General features: G+C 39.3%; 1 protein-coding gene across 3 annotated transcripts in view; it reads right to left on the bottom strand.

The window, feature by feature from the left end:
- LOC144962635 (protein EFR3 homolog A-like) overlaps positions 1–27,152 on the bottom strand; it is a 66,826-nt gene extending 39,674 nt beyond the window's left edge. Inside the window, exons 1-7 of one of the 3 annotated variants that reach the window (XM_078895736.1) lie at positions 27,017–27,152; positions 23,538–23,614; positions 22,542–22,672; positions 20,802–20,952; positions 19,424–19,545; positions 7,674–7,811; positions 5,007–5,141 (exon numbers count right to left, since the gene is read on the bottom strand). In XM_078895736.1, the coding sequence (XP_078751862.1) occupies positions 5,007–5,141; positions 7,674–7,811; positions 19,424–19,545; positions 20,802–20,952; positions 22,542–22,672; positions 23,538–23,614; positions 27,017–27,023 (761 nt within the window). In that variant the 5' untranslated portion in view covers positions 27,024–27,152. Of the gene's footprint in view, positions 1–5,006; positions 5,142–7,673; positions 8,002–10,312; positions 10,647–19,423; positions 19,546–20,801; positions 20,953–22,541; positions 22,673–23,537; positions 23,615–27,016 lie in introns of those variants that run through there. The other 2 variants (XM_078895737.1, XM_078895738.1) reach the window with 2 other exon arrangements.
- Between the last annotated feature and the right edge of the window lie 348 nt (positions 27,153–27,500).

Raw genomic sequence — 27,500 nt, 5'->3', positions numbered from 1 at the left:
CATGCTTTATTTCAGAACAATCGCACCAGTCATGTAAATTTTCATAATATTTTCATTTGCAGTGATTTGATTAGCATTATTTGTATAACTAGTACTAACTCTCTTTCTCTCCCTCTTTCGTTATAGTTCACTAACATGGAGTTTGCTTTTGTAATCATTGCTAATATTATCACATACATATTATACATTCCATCTCTTCTCTTTAGCAGATAATGAATTGAATCATTACTTTGGTGTAAACGTTGCGTGCTCGTACACATTGTTTGGAAGGTCAACGTTTCCAACTAGTCAGTGAATTATGAAAGGACATTCACCTGTAGGATTTGCAAAGAATTTTACTCGTGGAGCTGGTTGGTAGGTCTATCCAGTACTTTCGTCTATTGGGGGGGGGGGGGGGGGGGGGGGGGGGGGGGCGTCAAACCCACAAGTTGTTTCACGATCTCATCCTTCTTGTAAATCCTACACCCCTGGATTTTGTACGAAACTTTGGCGTACAAGCAAATCCGCGTTTCAGAATGTCACATTCGTTGAAGGTATCTTCTTCAAAGCTATTTTGAAGAAGAGTGCCTTTGGTGACCCTCGCCTGAATTCAGCACAAACAACCTTAGCTAGGTAGGGATGATTGTCAGCTTTGCTCAACTGACTCCAGAAAAAGTCATTAAACCTCAACGGCATTGTCTGGCAGCCTGCTTCTACGACACATTGTTCAAATTCATTGAGATCAAATATTTTGCCGTCTTTCTGTCTCAGAACTCTTTGGATTCCGGCATGGGTGGAGTCAGCTGCCATAAAAGTATGACCAGGCTCGAAATAGTTGATTGTGATGGTGCTTACTTTTGTACTCGTAGTAGTCTAATCATTTACAAGATGAAGTAACATAGTATAAAGGGTACAATTTATATCTTGGGCGCTACAGTTATCCAGTCAGAGTGTCACAGATTCGGCATCACGCTTATATATTAGGAAGTGGTAAGAAGCTGATGCAAGGTCTTCATCTTTTCGTCCTGAAATTGATTCATTCCATATCACGGCAATGTCCTTTTCACTTTTTTTTTGCAGCCCATTGGTGCAAATGTCTCATTGAATAAGACCAATCTGCTTGTGAAAATGATTCTGTTAGACTGATTCATTCTCGGCAGTAAAATTACTCTTTGCAGATCAGCGGCAAACACTGGATGGGCTGTGTTGGCGTTTTCGCTCTTATCTGCATCCCGTTGATACCTCTTTCTTGCATTTCTGTATCGTTTCCGATGGATGATTTTTTCGGCACACGGTTCACACCTTTCTTCACAGTTGCATAGTTGTTTGTGCAACAAGAAGGACTTGCATTTTTCACATTCTTCTTGACCAAGTACAGCTCGTGTGATGTTAAGTTCTTTAAATGCAGAATAGTAGAGTTTCTTTGATATGGCTTTTCCAGTGACTCCGCAAAAAGTTTTCGTGCATATCATTGATGATCAGATCAGATGGTAAATATCTCCTGAAAGGCGCGTGCTCACGTCTATAATGAATAATGCTTGCTTTATATTTCTCTATGTGTTCATGGATAATGCTGTGGTCAATCTTGTGCCAGGGACTATGACGTCCACGATTGTCAACAAGGGGTACTTCTATGACATTGTTTTCGTTAACACCGACATCCTTGAAAGCGCTCCTTATCAGTTTGCCATTATTAGCTTTGAATCCGAGAGTAGTAAGGAAGAACTTTTTGCACACGGGATGGAAGACTCCATCTTCCTGTTTCATTGTATAGTTGCATGTACATGACTAGGCAATTTTCTCCTTGGAAAGAATGCCTTCGCCCTGCTCTCTGCATTCTGTTTTACTTACCCAAGTCCGTACAAATTGGCGCTGGTCCTTCCAATCCTCTCCCCAAAACATCTGTTAAGCTCCCGTCGCTGGTACTCCAAGAATCTGTCACGGCATTTTTTGGAGCAGATCGGCGCACAACCTTCCAAGACCGAATGCTTTTCTCTCATTCGCAAAAGCTTGTGTATTTCCTAGTCTGCTTTTGTATCGGCGTCTTGTGCTTTCTCTTTTTTGAGTGAGTAGACACTGTCTCTATTTCTAGATCTGGTGTAGTTATTGTTTCACTCTGCTATCATGGTCTCTATAATCGATGACACACCTGGAACATGCTCTCCTTCAGATATTTCTCCTAAACCGGCAAAGGATGCAGGCGTGGCAGTTTCGGACAAATACTCTTCCTCTTCAGCAAATGGAACTCTAGGGGCAGTGGTTTCGGTGATATATTTAGAAGCAAGTTCCAAATACATTTCAAATTCTGAGTCACTATCTAAACTTTGTTTCTCAATGGTAAATTCAACACAAAATCCATATCGTTTGCATCTGCTTCTTTAATCTCAACAGCCAGTTTACATGCTTCTTCTGCAGATTTTCGTATCGGTGTTGAGGTAAACCTATCTAGCTCGTCTCCTCCGTTTTTCTTGTTGTCCGTGGTTTCTTTAAATCTTTTCCTCTCTGCTTTTATGACACTCATACATCATGTAATTCCTCGTGATAGAGGTTTCACTGTTGATCTGAGCTAGCTGTTTCAATGGAATGTCAATATCTGTTTCACTGGAGTCTGATTGTCATGACTTATTTAATCTGGGTTGGCTGAGGTGAAGGTACCGGTGGCTCTTTTAGGGGTGCGATCATATCTGATGGAAGAGATATAAAAATGGATATTCAAAAATTGAACGTGTAATCTTTATCATAAAGTAACGTTGTTATGATATGATATTGAGTTACAGTTGCTTGCCTTTCCCAAAAGAATATTGCAACAGGTTATTGAGGGCTAATTGGATGCATAGCTAGAGACTTATTGTCTCAGTAGTTAAGGTTTTCAATTTGATTCAGAAGTTACCGAGTCCGACACAGTCCTAGGTTGGTTTCCAGGCACGATTGGTTTTATTATTTTTTCCACTGTCCTGATCCCAAGCAAGGCGGGTGCGCAGTTTGGTCAAATTTCAATGGAAAGGTGGAGGTGCGCACTTTAGTAGAACACCGAGGGAGATGGGGGGGGGGGGTGTTCATTTTCACCAAAGGTGGTTTGACCTAAGAATTCAACCACAGCAAATTACAGGGACAGTATTTTGTATATTTAAGAATGAATTTTAAGTTTAATAAGATCAAAAGGAGGGAGGGGAGGTTCGCGAAAATTCCGAAAATTAATGGAGGTGGTGGGGGGGGGGGGGGGGGTTGGGGGGCGGTGGGCGTCTATTTGATACACTAGAGTGCTGCTGCTACTTACTATACTACTACTACTATACTACTACTATACTACTACTACTACTACTACTACTTTACTACTACTACTACTATACTACTACTACTACTACTACTACTACTACTATACTACTACTACTACTACTACTACTACTATCTACTACTACTACTACTACTATACTACTACTACTACTATCTACTACTACTAACTACTACTATACTACTTACTACTACTACTACTATACTACTACTATACTACTACTTACTACTACTAACATACTATATATACTACTATACTAATATTTCTATACTATATTCTACATGTACATACAAATGCTTTAATGCTACTACTAATACGACTACTACTTATTCTACAACTTATACTTTCATAGTGATATAACGATGATGATTATAATAATAACATTAATATTAATAATTGTCATCATAATAATAATCACAAATATAGTACGTGTAATAACAATAACAGTAGTGCTATTAGCATGTAAATCAACATTTGTCTAAGTTAAATATCACAAACACAGATAAACTGTCAAGAGCAAATAAGTATTAAACTTTCTCACTAATATATGACAAGTAATTATATGATAATATATACATAAAATCTTTGATCACTTGAATAGGAAAAAGATAAAAACTCACCCAAGGAAATGAAGAATTCACACCAAAACAGCAAGTTACTCGTACGTCTTTGATGATTGACTATTTGATGAAAATTGGAGAACAATGATATGTTCTTTTCACCGTCACCAGTCGTAATACAAACGGACGCATATATCTTAATTTTGGAGAGTGTCTTGGCAGAAAGTCGCATATCCGAAATGCGTCTTTTTGTGAAAGACAAATTATGTCATTCGGTGGACGAATGAGAGAAAAAGACGCATATTACAAAATGCGACCGTCTGTCATATCCACTTTCAATATGCGTCGATCTGTCATTCCTCGAAACGAATTTAAACCAAATTAGGTCAAGTCGCATATTTTCAAAATGAAACAACTTTTTTTATTTACAACGATTGAGTTACGAAACCCAGGTAGAAAAATGCGCCTTTCTCTCAAGTATGTGAATCCCAGAAAATGTCAATTTGACCTAGATACCGATATGCGTCTTTCTTCCCTATCACGGCAGAGTAAAAAGAAGATTATGGGATAGTCAAAACATTATAGATTTTACAATTAAGTTCACATAAGAAAAATAAATAAAAAAGATATAACACAACAGGAAAGAGATGATTTACAAGGGGAAAAATATCGCTCAAAAGTATTATCCTACTTTTGACTGGTCCCCTCCCAGCCAAGGACTCCGGTCAGGGCCAGAGCCAAAATCAAATCAACTCATTCTAAGACAAAAAAAAAAAGGACAGAAGACAAGTTGGATAACAGTAACAGATAAAAGACACTGCAAGACTCCGCCCTCCGCCCAGAGCGTCATTCACATGCACACACACACACACACACACACACACACACACACACACACACCAGGGGCAGCGTAGCTCAGATGGTACGGTATTTGCTTCGTACCCGAAATGTACCGAGTTCGATCAACCGCCGCTGCAATGTGGGACCTTGAGCATGTCACCTCGCCCTAGCTCAATTTGCGGCGCTGCACTGCGGCTGACACCTGGGTTAATCCACTCTTCCTTTGGAGTAGACCCTAGAGTCAAATTTCCCCTATGGGATGAATAAAGGGATTTTTTAAAAAATTGTACACACACACACACACCATCAGGATAAAATCCAAACACATTACTTACACAAGAACAGGATGGATGACGGACTTGATGTTGCCATAGGACGCCCGACAGACCAAGTCTCTGAACACGACTTCCGCCAGGTGAGACGGATCTTCCTCTTCCCTCGGACTGTCCACGCTCTCCCGTTTGTTCGACCTGGGGCATGAATGGGGGAAAAAGCAGTGCCCAAGAATGGTATCCACCATGATTATTTTTTAATTGAGCTTTTATAGAGCGCAATATCCGCTAAAAGTGCTCAAAGCGTGCTTTACAAGGGGCCAACAGCAACATTTAACACTTAGGACGGGACGTGACGCCTGTTAGGCGATAATATATTAGATTTTTCGGACAAAGACATGCTGTTAACGGCCAGGTATTCATTTTACACCCTGAGTACAGTGAGAGAAATGTGAGTAAAGAGCGGGCCTTTTCCAAGGATTCAACTATGCGCCGAGCGAGGCTCGAACCCAGGACCTTCCGATCTGAAAGCGAGTGTCATACCACTAGACAACATAACCTTGGGAATATACACTAAGTCATGGTCCTCTACACAGTAATTGTATAGGACGTCGAGGTTAAAGCTGCCTATTTGAATTTTTTTTTAAATCGTAGTTTCCAAGGGGAACAAATCAAATCCTTTTCTTTAGCTTGGGCGACCGAAAAGTTTCTGCAATGACAGAATTTATTTGGAAGGACAACAGACAAAGCCGAAAGGACTCTGCTGACCCGAAACGAGATATAAAAAAAGTTAGCTCAGGATAGAGAAGGATGGAAACTGTTTGTCTGTGGCCCATACCCTGACCCAGGGTGAAAAAGGCAATGATGATGATAATAAAGGGGGGGGGGGGGGGGGGGGGGAGAAAGAAAACTTCACTTTAAATAGCTTTAGAAATTAATGAAGAATTTGCTCTCAGAATAATCCAAAAATGCTCCTGAGTCCTGAATATAGATTCTAAGAAGCTAAACTTTCCTTTTAAGCAAAATTTATTGAGTCAAAGAGACTGATGCAACTATGTAGCTGGAGCCAAAATAAATAAAAAAATCGCATTTCTATGAATTTTTCGTAGTATTAGGCAGGTCTGGTCTAGGTCAATCCCAACCTTTCTCAAGCTCCAAATGGCGACGACGGTACAGCTTGTGGGTCCTGATAGCTCAGTTGGCAGAGCACTCGCTTCACACGCAGAAGGGACTGAAATCGGTCACGGGTGCAGTCAAGATACTTTTTCTGACCCCCCCCCCCCTCCCTACCCCGCCCCAGTCCACCCAACAGTAGCTAGGTATGTCAGATCCGGTGGAAAGTACTTTGCGATATGCTAGCATCCTATTCAAAGAGTAGCAACCAATTTGCTATTGTCCGTTTCACGCCATAGAAACCCTCATCTTGGCAAAAACTCTCAAACCTGGGACTTCGCAAGTCCCAGGTTTGAAAGTTTTTGCCAAAACGAGGGTCATTTAAATCGATGGGTATTTGAAAGACGAGCTTTTTGGCCAAATTTCTTAATGTCTGTTTTTTTTTCCAGAGTATGGCAGAATAGTGATAACTCATAGCTCAATAGGTAGAAGTGTAGAACACTGGACACGCGAAGCGAAGAGATCGGGTTCTGACCGGGCGTTTTTGTTTTTGTTTTTGTTTTTCTGAACTCTTACAACTCGGGTCAGCCAACAATAAATCGGGTAGCCTGATCTTCCGGGCCTAGAATAAAGTGCTTGTATCCTATCCAAAGGATAGCAAGAATAATTGTAACTCACCATTAAACGCTACAGAAACTGAGGCAGAAACTGTTATGGTCTGATTTGAATGAGGAAAGTATACCGATCTAAGAGATACTACAAATCTTGTGGTATGATACTCGCTTTCAGATCGGAAGGTCCTGGGTTCGAGCTTCGGTCGGAGCATAGTTGAGTACTTGGAAAAGGCTCTTCACTCACATTCTCTCACCGTACTCAGGTGTAAAATGAGTACCTGGCCGTTAACAGCGCTGTCGCTGTCCGAAAAAAAAATGTAATATCGCCTAACAGGCGCCAGTCATGTTTCATTCTACATGTTACATGTAGCTGTTGGTCAGGGACCCCTTGTAAAGCGCTTTGAGCACATTGAGTGGATATTGCACTATATGAAAAGCTCTTTTTAAAAAAAGATACTACAAATCCACAACGACTAAATGCTTCCAAAAATACCAGTGGCAGGTGTAATGAAAGAGTTAGGGCAGGAAAAGGGAATGGAGGTGAAGGAGGAGGAGGAGGAAGAGAAGGAAGAGGAGGAGGAGGAGGAGGAGGAATAAGAGAAGGAGGAGGAGGAGGAAGAAGAGAAGGAGGAGGAGGAGGAGGGGAAGAGAGAGAAGAGAGGAGAGAGAAGAAGAAGAAGAAGAGAAGAAGAAGAAGAAGAAGAAGAAGAAGAAGAAGAAGAAGAAGAAGAAGAAGAAGAAGAAGAAGAAGAAGAAGAAGAAGAAGAAGAAGAAGAAGAAGAAGAAGAGGAAGAAGAGACTGACGAATAGGATGAGGAGGAGGAGGAGGAGAGGTGGAGTGCATTTCGAAAATACATTCTCTCTCTCTCTCTGCCTGTCTGTCTCTCTCTCTCTCCCCCTCTCTCCCTCTCTCTCTCTCTCTCTCACACACACACACACACACACACACATACACACACTCAACCACACAAACACATTAACGTCTACTACAATATCCACTTACCTCCTTTCTTGCATGTTGAAGATGAGCGATGGGACAATCTTGTCCATGTGCACGGGTTCCCACAGGTTGACCTGCAACTCATCACTGATGGTTTTCCTCACGACCCCCTGTACTCCTTTCAGGCCGGCCTGACGAAGCCTGCAGGAGGCACGACGGCAACAAAACAGAGTTACAACACTTTCCAATAACATCTTGGAGGAATTAAAGCGTGTCCTATGGTATATCATGGAAGTAACCTATGGTACATCATGGAAGTAACTTATTGTACATCATGGAAGTAACCTATGGTATATCATGGAAGTAACCTATGGTATGTCATGGACGTAACCTATGGTATATCACGGAAGTAACATATGGTACATCACGGAATTAACCTATGGTATATCATGGAAGTAACCTATAGCACATCATGGAAGTAACCTATGGTATATCATAGAAGTAACCTATGGTACCTCATGGAAGTAACCTATGGTATATCGTGGAAGTAACCAATGATATATCGTGGGAGTAACCTATGGTATATAATGGAAGCTGACTAAAACGAAGCCGATCTATGGATACTCTGTCATGGTTCATGGTCACCAAGTCACAAACTTTAATTTAAGCATGTTTGGCACTAAAATTTCCCATGATTTGTGTGAATTTGAAGTTTAAATAAGATAAAATAATAGACCGAATGAGAAATGCTAGGAGAAATAATCTTCAAAATCTCAAAATGGGAAAAACGGAGTTTTAGGGAGTATTGGAAAACCACTCTTCAATTGGAAAACAGGTACAGGGGTATAGAAGACACAGCGAGTACACCCCTGCCCACTTTGGGGTCAGAATAGTAAAACCTATAAATAGTTCGTCATTGGGTGCCAGAAGTGACAATGTGTCCAAAATTCATGCTTTGAGGAAAATGCACTTGAACTTGAAGTTTACTTTTTCTTTTTTCTTTTTTTTTTTTCTTTTCGGATTTTCAAGTCAATGTTAATTTTTGACTTGAGGAAACAGTAAATGGTAAACGTATGCTTAGAATAATCAATAGACGTTGTGAAACAAGGAGTGGCGGTTTCCAGTGTGAAGTCCCAGGTTTGAGAGTTGTTTTGGCAAGATGAGGGTCATTTTACATTAAGTAGTATGTGCTTGGCTAAGAAGCTCACAACATTGCCATCCGGAAATATAACGGACCAACACACAAAACTATGTCTAACCTTGAACGTTTATAGTCTGGTTAATACAGTTTAGTGAGAATTACTCATAAACGCGGATGGCAAAAAAGCAATAACAAAAACCTGAGTGACGTCAACTTCATAGATCGATATTCGAGGGACATTTTAAAAACGTTTTATTTTTTTATATTTTGTTGTTTATTGTTTGTTTTTTGTTTTTTGTCTTTTTTATTTATTTTTATCAAAGTACGACAGAATAGGGAATAGCAAATAGAAAAAGAAAAGAAAAAAGAAAACAAAACAAACCCAAAATCAAACAAACAAAAATTTTAAAACCCCCCCCCCCCCCCCCCCCCCCTCAAACAAAACAAAGTTTGGGGGAAGCAGGCAATGATACAAGATAAACTCTGAAAAATGTAAACCTTTTCGCCTTTTCAATTTAAACCAAACAATACGATATTATGGTCTAGAAGTGTGGCTAATGTGGTCTTGTAGTATGACACTCGCTTTCGGTTCGGAAGGTCCTGGGTTCGAGCCTCGTCCGGCGCATAGTTGAGTCCTTAGAAAAGGCTCTTTACTCACATCTCTCACTGTACTCGGGTGTAAAATGAGTACCTGGCTTATAACAGCGTTGTCTCTGTCAGAAAATAAAATGTAATATCGCCTAACAGGCGTCATAATGAGTGGTTCTACTTGTTACATGTTGCTGTTGGTCAGGAACCCTTTGTAAAGCGCTTTGAGCACATTCAGTGGATATTGCGCTATATAAAAACTCAAGTTTTTTAGTTGTTTTTTTTTAGATTGATATAAATAGATAAATTAAATATCAATAAAGTTAATCAAATAGAAAAATAGATCCAGACCTCTCCTTTCATGACACATTTGATTCCCCTCGACTACTAACTCACCCAAACCTAACACCGACTATATCCGTAGTTTACCGGGGTTACTTGACCCCATGCCTATTTATTCCATTTTCCTGAGACAAATTATAATATGCGTAGTATCAAAGCTAATGATTTTAATTTTTTCATGTTAATGATAGTTGAATAAAACTATCTATGCACATGTTCATTTTTAATACATTTTTTCCAATTTTGAAAAGCAGCAAAAATCATATTCTCTCCTTTTCTCGATTAAAAAAATAAATAAAAAAAGATCAAGCTTTTCTCCGAGTAACACCAAAAATGGAACATGCCATTTCTTTTCATTCTTTTTCTCGGCTTTAGTATTTTCATTCAGCTCTTTTCCTGTTTTTGTTTTTGTTGGCTGAAGAATGGTTTTGAGCCCGAAACGTTCCGTGTTTGGTATTTGTTCTTTTTTTTTTTTTTTGTTTGGCTTTGTTTTAATCTGTTATATTAATTTTTGTTTATTACTTTTTAAAGTCCACAGCTTCTAGCAGCTTAGTTGGTACATAATATCACTTTGATCAGCATCACAATAATATACGACAATCCTGACACTAACACTACACGATCGACTCACTCACTCACGACAGCTGAAATCACTAAAGCACTAACACATCTTCTACGAAAATCCTTGCACACAGCACGGCACACGATCCACACGTAATTTGAACAAAGGCTCACTGAGACGGGACGATATCCTCAACAATTAATTAATTTATAGGAATGATGACACACGACGACAACCGTTAGAATCAGCCATGGAATTGAAGAAAAACAACAAGAGAACGACTCTCTCTCTCTCTCTCTCTCTCTCTCTCTCTCTCTCTCTCTCTCTCTCTCTCTCTCTCTCTCTCTCTCTCTTTTATGTATTCCTTATTTAAGCCAATGCACTCCACTCATCCCAACCCTGCCAGCTTTACCCCTGCGGTACATTGATAAAAAAAAAAACACAAAAAACATCCCAAACCAAATACTGTCGTACGCTGGAGAAACCCATATTTTAACATTTGGCAAGAAAACTCGTCCCACAAAAATCAATCGATTTAAATTACTCTCGTCTTGGTTAAAAACTCTCAAGCATGGGACTTCGCGAAGTCTTCAATCAAGTCCCAGGTTTGAGAGGTTTTTTTTCGTTTTTGTTTTGTTTTTGCCAAGATGAGAGTCATTTAAATAGATCGATATTTGAAGGACGAGTTTTCTGACCAAATTTTAAAATATGGGTTGTTTTTTTTTTTGTTTTTTTTTTTTCCAGAGTACGGCGGAATACTTATTTAAAATTTTGGCCAGAAAACCCATCCTTCAAATATCGATCGGTCAAAATGACCCATATCTTGTCAAAAACTCTCACATCGCGGAGTCCCAGGTTTGAGAGGTTTTTAAAAAAAAACAAATTAGGGGCCATTTTAATCAATTGATAACTGAAGGACGAGTCTTCTGGTCAAAATTTTAAATTACTGCATTTGTTCTTTTTTTTTTAGGGGGGGGGGGTATTTTTTTCTTTTTCAGAACACGGTAGAATTCTCACGCAGAGCAACAACTTCGATTTAGCCTCTCATCTAAGCACGACAACCACCACACGACATAACAAGCCCCCCCCCCCCCCTCTCTCTCTCTCTCTCTCTCTCTCTCTCTCTCTCTCTCTCTCTCTACCCCTTGCCCCGTAGGTGAACGAACCGTTGACAGACAGATAGTTGGCGACGCGACCCATGAGTTAGATCCCCGTTCGATTACTGTTCCCGCTGATGCCAAATTGACTCAACGCTGGCGGATGCTAACGAAACAGACACCCACACGCAACCATACGAACACAAACTCGTACATAAAAAAGTAAGTAATCAACCAATTAATAACACCATGAATAACACCATTAATAATAATAATAATAATAATAATAATAATAATAATAATAATAATAATAATAATAATAATAATAATAATAATAATAAGGATGATGATGATGATGATGATGATGATGATGATGATAATAATACATCGGTCCATACCCAGGATCTCTCTCTCTCTCTCTCTCTCTCTGTTTCTCCCTTTCTCTCTCTCACCCCCTCTTTCTCTCTCACTATCTCTCTCTGTTTCTCCCTCTCTCTCTCTCTCTGTGTGTGTGTGTGTGTGTGTGTGCGCGCACTCCCATTCTCTCTCTCTTCCGTCTCTCATTCCCCCTCTCTCTCTCTCTCTCTCTCTCACTATTTCTCTGTCTCACAGTCTCTCTTTCTTTCATTCTCTCTCCGATTCTCCCTTTCTCTCTCTCTTCCATCTCTCTCTCTCTCTCTCTCCCGCCCCCCTCCCTCTCTCCCCCTCCTCTTCCGTTTCCGTCTCTCTCTCTCTCTCTCTCTCTCTCTCTCTAAGTAATCTACTTAACCACACTCTCACTCTCTCACCCTCTCTCTCTCTCTGTTTCTCCCTCTCTTCCTAATCTCATTCACTCACTCTCTCTCTCACACACTCTCTCTCCGTTTCTCCCTTTCTCTCTTCAGTCTCTCTCTCCCTCTTCCGTGCCCCCTCTCTCTCTCCCTCCTCTCCCATCTCTCTCTCCCTCTCTCTCTCTCTCTCTCTCTCTCTCTCTGTGTGTGTTCCTTCTCTCATTCACTCCCTCACTCTCTCTCTCTCATTCTCTTTCTCACACTCTCTCTCCGGTTCTCCCTTTCTCTCCTCTTCCGTCTCTCTCATCCGCCCCCCCCCTCTCTCTCCCTCCCTCCTCTTCCGTCTCTCTCTCTCTCTCTCTCTCTCTCTCTCTCTCTCTCTCTATCTATCTATCTATCTATCTATCGACTTGGTTAACCGCCGGTCCGACGTGCACAATCAGGTCTGCTGATAACCGAAGGCGATAACAATGGGCTTAATTTAAAATCGGTATCACCAATATAGGTAATAGACACACAATCGTTTGCGTTGGTTTGAGAGAACATACAACAATGAGTCTATCAACAATTTGGATTATCAGACCTGCAAACAAGTACACGTCGCGTCCGTCCATACTCATTTTGGGGAGGCGAGAGTAAATTAATGTAGTATAATCAGGGTTGCCAATCAAGGCGGCAAAAATTTAATGAACGTATACACAAAAACATAGACGGCCCCTTTCTGAGTGCTGAACTCCATATTCATTATGTACTTAGTTCTTTATATTGGAAAATATACTGAGGGTTTATAACATACTGAATTCCGTACATAGTATGCGCTTGGCTAAGCAGCTCACAACATTGCCATCCGGAAGTACAATAACAGACCAACACACAAAACTTTGTGTAATCATGATCGTTTATAGTCAGGACAATACAGTTTAGTGAGAATTACTCATAAACGCAGATGGCAAAAAAACAATATCAAAGGCATGAGTGACGCCAACTTCGAACTATCCATACACGGAAAATTGACAACCTTGACGAAATGGAAAGAGTATAGAAAGTATGCGCTTGGCTAAGAAGCTCATAACATTGCCATCCGGAAGTATAACGGGCCAACACACAAAACTGTGCGTAACCATGAACTTTTATAGTCTGGTTGATACAGTTTAGTGAGAATCACTCACAAACGCGGATGGCAAAATACAATAACAAAGGCTTGAGTGACGTCATCTTCGTCTTATCTATTGGCGGGGGGGGGGGGGGGGGGGGGGGGGGGCTTGGATAGTACACACCGGAGCGCGCACGCGACCACTCACACACATACTGCTGCTGGCCATGCCGTGGTGAGTAATAATGAGCTCTGTCTTATGATGTCACCAACACGACGCCGCCATATTGATCTCGTGTGAATTAACTTGGAAATTCAGTCAATTCAAGAATGAATTCAGAAACACGGGACAGGAGAGAGTGCAGACACACACACGCACACACACACACACATACACACACACAGATAAAGGAAGACCTCGCTCGCGATGTCCCAGGTTGGAGAAAGTTTTCCAAGGTGAGGGTCATTTAAATCAAATCGAAACTTGAATGAGGAGGGTTGTGGCCAAATTTTTAAATACGACGTGTTTTCCCCGAGTACGACAGATAACTGGTATAAAATAATACAGACGACAAATGGTGTGCTTTTTTTTTTTAACATATAGAACATAATTCAGGTGACATCACTCGGCTCTTTTGTTGTTTTTTGTTTTTTAATAATTTAAAAATTGGGCTTTTATATAGAGCAATATCCATTAAACGTACTCAAATAGCTTTACAGGGGGTCCCTGGCCAACAGCAACATTTAACATTTAGGACAGGACATGACGCCTGCTAGGCGACGTTACAATTATTTCGGACAGAAACAACGTTGTTAACGGCCAGGTACTCATTTTACACCTGAGTACGGTGAGAGATAGTGAGAAAAGAGAATTTTCCAGGGACTCAACTATGCGCCGGGCGAGACTGGAACCCAGGACCTTCCGATCCGAAAGCGAGTGTCATACCACAAGACCATAGCCGCACATCGCATCAGCGGAGAACGGGGAGATCTTTCAACAATCTACACCATTGTACATTGCCGTGAGTCTTTGCTTCATACCCGAAAGGTACCGAGTTCGATCACCCGCCGCTGTGCTGTATGGCCTCGAGCACGTCACCTCGCCCTAACTCAATTTGCGGCGCTGCACTGCGGCTGACGCGTGGGTTATTCCTGACTTCCCTTGGAATAGATCCTAGAGATAAATGTCCCTTATGAGATGAATAAAGGGAATTTTAAAAAAATATTTTTTAAAAGTACTCTGGGAAAACTCGTATTTAAACATTTGGCCAGAAAAACCCGTCCTTCAAACATCGATCGATTTAATGTTGACTCTCAAATCTATGACGTCCCAGGTTTTATTTTACATGGTCTAATTTAATGTTACCGCGCACTCTAGCAACTACAAGTACCCACTAACACTCATATATAATATATTTATGAGTGTTGGTGAGTACTTGTAGGTACGGGAGTGCTCGATAATGTTGGTTAGAGCTAATAAAAAATATAAATGGATGGATTCACTCACTTATATGGCCGAAACACATATTTCTGTGGTCTCCAGACTACAGAAACATGTGTTTCGGCCATATAAGTGAGTGAATCCATTTATATATATATATATATATATATATATATATATATATATATTATATATATATATATATTATATATATATATATGTGTATATATACAAACGTTTCTTTATTTTTTTTACTACTCCGCAAAGAACATCCCGATCCCGACTAACAAACAGTCAACAAAACAGGAAAATTTATAAGACACACCAGATGGCGAGCTTTTTTTTCTAAATAATATATATATATATATATATATATATATATATATATATATATATATATATATATATATATATATATATATATATTATCCCACTACTTTGGCATCGGTCGAATTGTCTCCAACTCCATGGCAATTGGATGAACGCGTTTCGACCACCTCGCCAAGGGAAGTAATAAGCCGTAGCAGATTTGCAATCAGATCGATACTTTTGAAAGAGTCGTGACCCAGGAGACGGCAAGACAAGACCCTGGTCTAAACAAGGTTAGCACGGAAGATTAGAGAGAATGGTCCTTGTTAACTCAAGTGGTATTGCTTTGCTTTTCTCTCTCTCTCTCTCTCTCTCTCTCTCTCTCTCTCTCTCTCTCTCCCTCTCTCTCATCTTTATTTATCCATCTCCCTCTCTCTCTCACACACACACATGCACACAATACATACATACATACATACATACATACAAACAAACATGCATACAACATACATACACACGTGAAGACAGGCATACATGAATGCATCAAACAAACATACATGCATACATACCTAAATACAAACACGCATACATGCATATACTTACATACATACATACATACAAACACACACTGACAGACAGACAGACACACACACACGCACACACTTTTATCACAAAGTAGTCCTTCAGAGCCATTGGACCCATGGAATCAATTTATCCCAGTTGCCATGCTATGGCGTGGAACGGGTAACAGCAAGTGCTTGCTACCCTTTGGAAAGGACACTAGTCTATAACAAAGCAGTTGTCGCCACATCTAACAGACCCACCAACCTAATCACCACTGGGTGGACAGGAAGAGAGGGGGGGGGGGGGTCAGAAAAAAAATTTGCCCACTGCACCCCGGATCGATCGCACTATCATACTACGATTGTTTGATTGTGACATCACATCCATCTATCATCATCTTGAAATATAAATCTTTTTTTTAAATAAAAAAAATCATTTTATTGATTAAAAAAAAATAATAGCATCTCTCGAATCGTCTCGTCCATGTCATGCGTGAGTGAGAGGTTGAGAAGTAGAACAGGAGGAGGGAAGAGGTGGGGAAGAAGGAGGGAAGAGGTGGGGGGTTGTGGAGAGGAGGAGGGAAGAGGTGGTCAGGAGGGAGAGAAGAGGTGTGGTGGGGGGGGGGGGAGGAGAAGGGAAGAGGTGGGGAGGTGAAATCAGAAGGGTAGAACCATAACAATGCATTTGGTTGCAACAACGGAGAACGCAGCCAGACAGGAAAACGAGCAAACAAACAAGCAGACGTGTAACATTTGCCAGGAAAATCTGAAAGTATAATCGCTTTCCATTTGAATGATTGCTTTTCCGTCAAGGAATGAAGATTGATATTTCACACACACACACATACATATCCTCCCCCCCCCCTCCACACACATATATACACACAAACACAAATTAATAAATATCACCCCCCCCCCCCAAACACACACACACACAAAGATAATCCCACATCCCACACATAAACGCATACACACACAATCACACAAGACTATAAGGAAGTTCAGACAATTCATTATGGATGGAATGAATGTATATCTTAACACTTACATAACAACACAATAAATGGTAAAAATGACCAATCGAATAATTGCTGTTGGTCAGGGACCCCTTGTAAAGCGCTTTGAGCACGTTTAGTGGGAATTGCGCTATATAAAAGCTCAAAAAATCCCAATAATTAAAAAAAAAAAAGATACCTATAAATAAATAAACGATTAAATATACATAATTGATGCTATGCGTTATTAAAAAAAACCAAACCTCACAATATCCGCCAGCCGGATATAACGTAACAACACAAAACTATGCGAAACTCTTAAACGTTTATAGTCTGATTAATGGCTGGCTAGAAAAGATAACAAAGAGCTTAGTGACGTCAAATCGTTCCTTCTATAACAAAACGCATATTTAAAAAAAATTATCATTAAACCAAAACCAGCATGAAAATATGACAAAAAGTAAGAGTAATATTTAAATTAGAGAGAGAGAGAGAGAGAGAGAGAGAGAGAGAGAGAGAGAGAGAGAGAGAGAGAAGAGAGAGAGAGAGAGAGAGAGAGGAGAGAAGAGAGGAGAGGAGAGGAGAGAGAGAGAGAAGGGAGTAACAGAGAGAGAGAGAGAGGAGAAGAGAGAGAGAGAGAGAGAGGAGAGAGAGAGAGAGAGAGAGAGAGAGAGAGAGAGAGAGTATAACGATATAAGGTCGAGGTAAACTGCAACTGCAGCAAGAAGTAGAATGCCATTATCTCATCTCCCTCGTTACACAAACTTTGGGTTCATTTCAGTTGGTTATGGTGGAGAATAAATACGATTTTTCTCATTGGTTATTATGGAGAATAAATACGATTTCTCACATTGGTTATAGTGGAGAATAAATACGATTTCCCACATAGGTTATGGTGGAGAATAAAAACGATTTTTCACGTTGGTTATGGTGGAGAATAAATACGATTTCTCACATTGGTTATGGTGGAGAATAAATACGATTTCTCACATTGGTTATGGTGGAGAATAAATACGATTTCTCACATTGGTTATGGTGGAGAATAAATACGATTTCTCACATTGGTTATGGTGGAGAATAAATATGATGTTCCACATTGGTTATGGTGGAGAATAAATACGATTTCTCACATTGGTTATGGTGGAGAATAAATATGATGTTCCACATTGGTTATGGTGGAAAATAAGCATACGATTTCTCACACTGAGAACAACTCAGTACCTAGTGCGGCTATGTGGTCTAGTGGTATGACACTCACTTTCTGATCGGAAAGTCCAGGGTTCGAGCCTCGCTCGGTGCTTAGTAGAGTCGTTGGAAAAGACTCTTAACTCACATTCTCTCACCGTACTCAGGTGTAAAATGAGTACCTGCCATTAACAGAATTGTCTCTGACAGAAAAAAATTGTAATATAGTCATGTCTCGTCCTACATGTTAAATGTTGCTGTTGGCCAGGAATCCCTTGTAAAATGCTTTGACCACATTTAGTGGATAATGCGTTATATAAAAGCTAAAAAAAATCTCAAATATCTTCTATCATTCTCCACAATGGACAGGATCTTAAAATATTGGATTGGACTGGATTGAATTCTAAATCCACCTTTAGTGTCCTATTCATCCCAACAAATTACAGACATGCCAACCAACCTCAAGCATTTGAAAAGATTTATCATATTTTTCCCAATAATTTTGCTCATTTTCTCGTATGTATTCCCCCAAAACATCATATTTTCAACACGCGCAACCATCAGAATTTCAAATTTAACATTCGTTGAATTTATAGTCTTATCAAGCTAGTAGAGAGTAGGAAAATCCTGCAATTTCTGTGACAATCATCTGTCTGGCTACTCAGATTCTCATCTAGGTTGAAATGACATTCAATGACCTTCAATTATTCCATTTTTATCATCATTTTTTCCCCCTTTTTGTTACAAACTGTTGGCTGTTTGCATTTATCATATTTTACTTAACCAACATTCCCATATTAACATGTTTTGTACCTCAAAGCGTATTAAAATATGAGAAATCATACTGGTTGGCAAGCCTGCATAATACTTTTAATTTAAATTTGAATCATTATTGTACATCTCTCTCTTTCTCTCTCTCTCACACACACACACATAACCACATTCTCTCTCTCTCTCTCTCTCTCTCACAACATTCCCTCTCTCTCTCTCTCTCTCTCTCTCTCTCTCTCTCTCTCTCTCTCTCTCTCTCTTATATATATATATATATATATACTCAATAAATTCATCTGCCATCAATCTGGAATTTAGTAATGTTGTATTTATGTCTTTATTGTTCTTTGTTGTTGGCTGAAGAAGAGTTTTGAGCCCGAAATGTTCCGTATTGAGTATTTCATTCTTTTCTTTTTAAGCTGTTATATTAAATCTTGTTTATTACTTTCTAAGAGAATATTTGGTGCTTTTCAAAATTGAAAAAGAAATAAACTCAGTTGCTCAATCTAAAATAAAATTGATACGTATATAGGTTCGTTCAAACACCACAACCATGAATCTGGTCAGACACAAAGACAGTAATGCAAGGCACGGTGGAAGGTCAACAGAGAAGAGGAAGACAAAAGAAAATGTGGCTGGACAACATCAAAGAATGGACAGAATTGATAGAGAAGGCCACTGACTGAAATGTGTGACACTGTGTTGTTGGCTGAAGAAAGGTTTTGAGCCCAAAACGTTCCGTGTTTGGTATTTCGTTCTTTTTTGAAGCTGTTATATTCATTTTTGTTTATTATTCCTTTCTAAAATACCATATTTGCCTCAACATCTTTATAAAAATTAAATGCTCCCTTTTGACTCAATTTTCTAACCGTACATACAGCACACTTATCAGGCAGGGATAACAGGATAACACGGTAAGTTAGTTATTTAAAAAAACAACAATTTGAATGACTTACTGTCTCTGTAATTCGGCATCACTGTGGTTGTTGTGGCACAAGGAGCTAAACTTGGAGACAAAGAAATCATAACGTCGATGGTAGGATGGGGCATCTTCCTCCACATTGGCAAACTTGACAAACTGGAATGAGATTTGACGGAAGAATAACATTGCATTGCCAGTATAGTAAAAATTAAGCTCTCTTTGTAAATTTTAGTGCATTTTTCTTTAAAATCCTGGCAATTTTCACTTTGTGAATCAACTTACTTATTGATATCAGTTAGCCAGCTGAGCTCTGGCCCTGACATAAAAGTTAGACGTCTTTTGTAGTTGTTCCAGGTGACTATACCATATGTTACGTTACTGATGTTTGGATTTGGTGGGAGGAATGTGAATCTCAGATCTTCAAGAGGTTGACACTCAAGCTAGTGGTGTGTTACTGTTTCATTGAGGTGTTGACATAAGGGACAGGACGTGTCTTTTTGTTGTTGTAACTTTACTTAAATGACTGTTAAGCGGTATGTGTTGTGTTCTTGGTTGAAAAATGGATCAACAAAAAAATCCAACAACTGTAGTTGCAGTTACAGTGCAAACTGGTAAATGTTATCCTTTAAACTGCTCACTATCAGGGAACTGAATATAGAGAGAAAGACCAAGCTAATAAAAAAATAAAATTTTGAGCTTTTATATAGCGCAATATCCACTAAACATGCTCAAATTCCTAATAAGCTAATAGTCCCCTGAGATATTAGCATAGCGGCCAATTGTCCCAATTTGGCAATCTGGATGTAACATTTGTTTTAAAAAGCAAAGCTAAAAAACAGACTGTTTATTTTGTAAGGAAACGACCGTGGCACGTTTCACATTTCAGGATTATGATTTTTTTGACCAGTTGTTTAAAACAACGAACAGACAAATAGAAAAAAATAACTCCAATCTCGAGTATAGGTCGCAATAGTTCAAACATCCTGTCGTTTTAGGTTATGACTGTAGTGTGCTTTAGTGTGTTCTGTTTTAGCTCTTTGAAAATTTGGCTGCTGTGCATTAGCTTTTATGAGGCTATGTGGTCTTGTGGTATGACACTCGCTTTCGGATCAGAAGGTCCTGGGTTCGAGCCTCACTCAGTGCATAGTTGAGTTCTTGGAAAAGACTCTTTACTCACATTCTCCCAACGTTCTTAGGTGTAAAATGGCCATTAACAGCGTTGTCTATGTCAGAAAAAAATATATAAAAACAGGCGGTTTTGTCTCATTCTACATGTTACGTTTTGCTGTTGGCAGGGACCCCTTGTAAAACGCTTTGAGCACGGTTAGCAGATATTGCGCTATATAAAAGCTCAAAACATAATGCAATTAGTTCTACTCAGAATCATAATTAAAATAATAAGCTTTCCTCACCGATTGTGTTGCCCTTATTTCCATATGAGGGTCTCCGTATTCCAACAATTTCTGCACCATTTTCAGGAAACTTTCCACAAACAAGTTGAGGGAGTGGGCATGGCAGGATAAAAGCAGCTGGTCCAAAATATCCATGGAAATGAACACATTCCTGGGAAGAACAGTTTTGTAGAATGGTGACGACGGCATAAAAAGAATGGATCAATACTGCTAATAGAATGTCAAAACAACTTTAGCTCTCTTGGCCAGTAAATTTTCACTCACATGATATTGGTAACAGAAGAGGACTCTCAGCTTTTGAAAAAAACATCAAGAGTTTAGACTTTTGGCAAGATGGGATAATGACACCCATGAACATGAAATAAAAGTTTTCAAACCAAAAAAGATGGCTGTTTTCGGGTTTTTTTTGGTTTTTTTTTTTTTTGGGGGGGGGGGGGGGGGGTTCTTTTTTGCCATTGTGTGACAGAAAAGTAAGTGTAATGATGTGTTATCTAAATTGGTACGAATCTAATAAAATTCCCTATATTCATCCCATGGGGGAATTTTTTTCTCTAGGTTCTATTCCAAGGGAAGACTGGAATAACCCAGGCGTCAACAGCAGTGTAGCGCCACATAGAGAGCTAAAGATAGGTGGCTTGCTCAAGGCCACACAGCGCGACAGGTAGCCAAACTCTGTACCTTTTGGGTACAAAGCAAATACCATATCGCTGAGCCACGCTGTCCCATAGTGGATCAATACTGCTAAGCACCGCTACTAGAATGTAAATAACAACTTTAGCTTTTTTGGCCAGTAAACTTTCTGTTTCTGTAGTCCTTCAGAGCCATAGGGCCACGGAGCTGGAGTTTATGCCCAGTTTCTACAGCGTGAAACAGACAATAGCAATTGCTAGCTACCCTTTGGATAGGACGCTAGTCTATTGAAAAGTGCTCTCTACCAGATCTATCAGACCCAGTTACCCAATCAGTGCTGGGTGGATAGGAGGGGGGGCGGGGGAGGGTTTCTGTCATTGTGGGATGGAAAAGTAAGTGTAATTGTGTGTTACCTAAATTGGCATGAATCTATGAACAATTCAAATAAAAACATTAATATTTTATTGGAGATGTATCAAAATGCCAACAGCTTGCAAAAATGTATATATGTTAAATGTGACTTACATCCTTATGAATTATATTGTAATAATAGGCATCAATTTCACGGGACTTCATCAGACCTGCCTAAAACTACGAAAAATTCGTAAAAATACTAATTTTTGTCTCCAGCTACAGTATTGCATTCGCTTCTTTGACTCGATAATCTTGTTGAAAAGGAAAGATTAGTTCCTTAGGACCACCTGTATTATTCAGGATTTGGAGCATTTTTGGATCATGCTGAAGGGAAATTGTTTATTTCGTCAGCTATTTAAAGTTAATTTTCCTTTTTTTCCAATGGAAACTACGAATAAAAAATAAAAAATTCAAGTTGGCAGCTCTGCTTCATTCCTAGTGGAGGAGTTAGCTCTTGCTAAGGATTTCACTCTTTGATGATGGTGAATGGTACTTTAGTTTTTTTTAAAAAGACAACAAGTGCATGTGGTCTCATGAAGATGTCAATCTCGTGCATTGAATAAAATGAACCCCTAGATCTGTCGGACATGTCTACATTATATGTTTGCCACTTCTAACGACAGATTCCAAATCCAATATAACTAAAATAAATTTTTTTTTTTTTAATTTTAAAAAGGATGTGTAAGAAATACTCACTCTGTTCTGTGTCTGCTGATGTCAGCACTTAATTTGCGTTCCAAATATTGTCCTATTCTATCCAACTTTTCAGGCCGGGATGACAGAGAGTAAAATGTCAGTTTTTCCATGTTGCTCTTCACAAGCCCATCCTATATTTAAAACAAACAAAACCCACTGCCATTACTTACAGTTTATTTGGTGCTCATAGATTATCACATTTGCATACTGCACTATCAAAGACTGGAACGCTCTTTCCGAATCATGTGTGAACACAACAGATTTAGAAACCAAACGAAGAAATGTTTCATGTTTGGTTTTGTTCTTATTTTTTGAAACTGTAATATTCATTTTTGTTTATTACTTTTTACAGTCCACAGCTTCTAGCAGCCTAGTACCACTTTGGAATCGTAGACCCCATGTTTGAGTCCTGCTTTGGAAGACACACAGTTGGTCCTTGGGAAAAGCTCTTTAACTAATCACATTCAAATTGCAAAAGGTCCAAAGTCAACAGCTATGCACTGCAGCCTATAGGAGGAGCCTTGACACCTGCAAGGCGCTATTACAAATTTTTTCAAGTCAGATTCAACGTCATTAGAGTTATCTTTATTTTGAAAAGTTCCTATAGTAATATATAATAAACTTTAAGCTTTTGAAAACATCATGAAATGAGGGTATTGGAACATTTCAACTCTCTCAAAATAACTACATAGCTGCCAAGTATTCAAAGAGCTAAAATGAGACGGCCTAATGCACAATACCCAAAAATAGCAGTATGTTTGGACTTTTATATAATATAATCTATAGTGAGAGCTCTTTCTGTTCCTTTTTAGAATTTACCTGTGAAAAAGACATTAACCTGGGTCATTTCCATGCATATGAACAGTTGAATTAAAAAATAAATTTAAACAGTTTTCTCTAGGGTGCCAATTCAGGACAGTCCCAATTTTATCAGGCTGATGGGCCGCTATGCAACAAAAATAATTCAGTTTTCAATTTGTTATTTTTAAAACCTACCTGAGGGTTTGCAGGAAAAATATTGTCGACAAGACGTTTGTATCGCGGTTTGCAGGCATTGCAGCAGCCACATATACCTGGTGAGAAAAAATATAATAATAAATGATAATAAAACAAAAAAATTCCCTTTATTCATCCCATAGGGGAAATTTGTCTCGAGGGTCTGTTCCAAGGGAAAACTAGAATATCCCAGGTGTTAGCCGGCGTGCAGTGCGGCAAACTGAGCTAGGGTGGGGTGATTTGCTCAGGGCTACACAGCGCAGCGGGGAGGGGATCATTTAATTAAGACCTCCAAAATCACACAAGACAAGAAAATGTAAGTACAAGATGCACTGCCATAAAAATACTAAGATGTCCAATTTACTCTATTCAACTTCTTTTTTTTTTTAAACCAGGAGTTAGTAGGTAAGAAGAGCAGCAACAGCATTTTGTCCTTCAGAGCCATTTGGTCCATAGAGCTAGAGTTTATCCTGGTTTCTGTAGCATAAAACGGACAATAGCAATTGTCTGCTAACTTTTGGATAGGACGCTTGTCCATTGCAAAGTACTTTTCACCAGATCTAAAAGACCAAGCTACCCAATCACTGCTGGGTGGAAAGGGAGTCCGAAAAAAATCTCGACTTCACTAAGGATTGATCGAAGTCCCTTTGCATTTGAATTGAGTACTTCACCAACTGAGCTATCAGAAGCCCCCTTGATTATAAAGCTGCTGAAATTCTGAAATCAAGATCTTTTGAATGCAGAAGAAATGCCTGACTGAAAACAATTTAAAATCAATGACAAGAGAGAGCTGCAATTCAAAGGTCATAATGAAAAGAACAACTTATTCCAGCTTTATTTAATACTCGCTTAACCTTGTCCCAGGAGTCAATGTATAATATAAATTCAATTTGATAACAAACTACAGTCACTTTGATCCATTATATGAAGGAAAATGCTGCCTTTCAAAATTATCGTTAAAATATTACACTCCAACTCTAAAATGGGTGTCACTGAATAAAATCTCTGCCCCTAAAAAATTAGACTGCTTGGATTCATACCCAGGAAAGATGTCTTGCTTTGCCCCGCCAATGGAAAAAGCCTCTGATGGCTTCCTGATGATTGACCAGCGCAGAATATGCTGTACTGTGATATCCTAAGAAGGCAGTAACTCGAATGTCTGTAAGATCTGATTCACAAAAATCCAAGTCCGATTTGGGTTTGTCGTGTAAATTTTCCTTAAAACTTCTAAGGGCTAAGGAGTGATAGAAGCTAGCCTTTCTAATTGCAATATAAATCTTAATTACAATGTCTTGACGATTTTACAGCTGTAGTATTGTTGTATAGTATAACATTACTAGTAAGTAGGTACCTACTACTACTGGAGCTTTTAACTTCTTTTATGTACATCAACAATGATGATGACCAGCAACAATTGCTCATTTTAATTTATACACCGGCAAAAATGCAGAATTAGTATTCCCAATCGTGGACACTTTATTGTAAGAGTTCAAGGGGAGGCCTTCCGAAACCTCCTTGTGCTAGCATTTCTTTAAATTTGTATTTTCACCGTGGATCTTTTGTCACGCGTTTATTTATTCAATTTGTCAATATATAGTAGAATTTTAAAAACTCTAAAACAAATCTTGATAGATTGGTGAAAGTTTAAACTTTCCTAATAAAATCATTGTTTTGATTTTCCGTCGCCATTTTGTTTTGTGAAGTATTGAAAGCAGTCCCAGGTTTATTTCTTTTCTATTAGGGTTAGCTCGAGAGGTCGGAGGATTTTTTTCTATTAGGGTTAGTCATAAGTCTTAGAAAAAGTAAAGGCAAAGGTGCTAGGTAGGGTGTTTGTTTTTCCTATCAGTTTAGTAGGGTTAGTTAGAGTTAGTTATTTTTCCTTAGGGTTAGTTGAGGGAATATTTGAGTTGTTTCCCTTAGCCCGAGGAGCTTTCGGAAGGCCTCCCAGTCCAAGTAGCCTAGACCTAGATGTGGTTATGCAGTTATTTCAATTTATTATGCAGTAGTAGTAGTGTGTGGTGAGTGTGAGCACCATCGCCATCATAATCCGAAGCCGAAGCTGAATCAGGCTCATTAATTAGACCTAATAAATCATTGTTTACTTTTACCAACTTTATTTTTCCTTCAACCGATGTCATTTTTTACTAGATAATTTTAATTTTAGATATGTGACGTGTTTCACAAATAATATCCTAAACGAACGAATGAGTAATCGATCTTTATATCATATTGTTGAGAGTCAGTGAGGAGAGAGAGAGAGAGAGAGAGAGAGAGAGAGAGAGAGAGAGAGGGAGAGAGAGAGAGGGAGGGAGAGAGAGAGAGAGAGAGAGAGAGAGAGAGAGAGAGCACAGAGTACTATCTAGATAGATAGACCGTCTATCTCTAGATTAGTACTCTCCTCAGTTCAGCCCTCAGTACAGGGTGAATTTTTAATTCAGAAAAGTGAGTGGAGCAGGCACTTATGTTGGTAACAACAAGATATGAAGTGAGTAGAAAAGTGCCAGAAGACAATAGAGAATAAAAATTTTTTTCGCGGCGGTGGTGGGGTTTGAACCTGCGACCTTATTGGTACGACAACTCCGCCTGGCAGGTGAGAGCGTGGCTCTACCGTGTGAGCTATCCACGAACACAAAAATATTCGTTTCAAACCCAAAGTCATTTCTAGATCCCTCTCTCACCCACTTCTTGAGATCGCCGATTCGTTCGCCACCATCGCGAAGTAATTTTGACCAGCAGTTAAGCTTAATAGCCAATATTCTCATCACAAACATATAACATAGAAACGATTGAGACATTGAGTATGCTCCGGTGTATGGGGTGAATTTTTAATTCAGAAAAGTGAGTGGAGCAGGCACTTATGTTGGTAACAACAAGATATGAAGTGAGTAGAAAAGTGCCAGAAGACAATAGAGAATAAAAATTTTTATTCTCTATTGTCTTCTGGCACTTTTCTACTCACTTCATATCTTGTTGTTACCAACATAAGTGCCTGCTCCACTCACTTTTCTGAATTAAAAATTCACCCCATACACCGGAGCATACTCAATGTCTCAATCGTTTCTATGTTATATGTTTGTGATGAGAATATTGGCTATTAAGCTTAACTGCTGGTCAAAATTACTTCGCGATGGTGGCGAACGAATCGGCGATCTCAAGAAGTGGGTGAGGAGAGAGGGATCTAGAAATGACTTTGGGTTTGAAACGAATATTTTTGTGTTCGTGGATAGCTCACACGGTAGAGCCACGCTCTCACCTGCCAGGCGGAGTTGTCGTACCAATAAGGTCGCAGGTTCAAACCCCACCACCGCCGCGAAAAAAATTTTTATTCTCTATTGTCTTCTGGCACTTTTCTACTCACTTCATATCTTGTTGTAGCCCTCAGTACAGAGACGTGCAAAGACCAAAGACGTAACTGAGTGATTCGTCTGGCTGTTTGTGAAGAAAAGTTGTGAAAAATTTATAACACATTAATTACGGACCTGCCATTTTGATGATATAAAAATCACCAAATCCTCTTGTTCTCTTCCTAGTTCAAGGCGAGCTAACCGCTTGTCAACAAACAGTCGGCCATTTTCATGGACAACGCCTTCACATCACACACTACAATAGGGTAGAGTCGGGGAACTTCGCCACCCTGCGGTCGCTCCACTTCTTTCGCTTATTTCAGTCTCAAGATGTCAATTTTCTTAAAATAGAAACTGGTCATCAAGACAATCAGCCAATCAGTGATGAGATTTTATTAAACTTGTTCCAGTATTTCAATTCGTAATACTTTATTTTCGCATTTAAAAGTTGTTATGCTCGTCGGGGAAATTCGCCATAGTTCGGGGAAATTCGCCACCACTGTCGGGGAAATTCGCCGCTCGATTTTAACACTTTTTTATCGTGAATTTTATGTACTTTTTAGATATTATTTTGTTTTCTCATGTTTATATTTGATTTAATTTGTAGTAATTACTATAT

This window comes from Berghia stephanieae, chromosome 1 (assembly GCF_034508935.2).
Source record: "Berghia stephanieae isolate SIO BIC M18660-M18661 chromosome 1, UCSD_Bste_1.3, whole genome shotgun sequence".
In the NCBI taxonomy this organism is placed as follows: Eukaryota; Metazoa; Mollusca; class Gastropoda; order Nudibranchia; family Aeolidiidae; genus Berghia; species Berghia stephanieae.
Note: the sequence above shows the minus strand (reverse complement) of the source record. Positions and strands in the feature narration are given on the sequence as shown.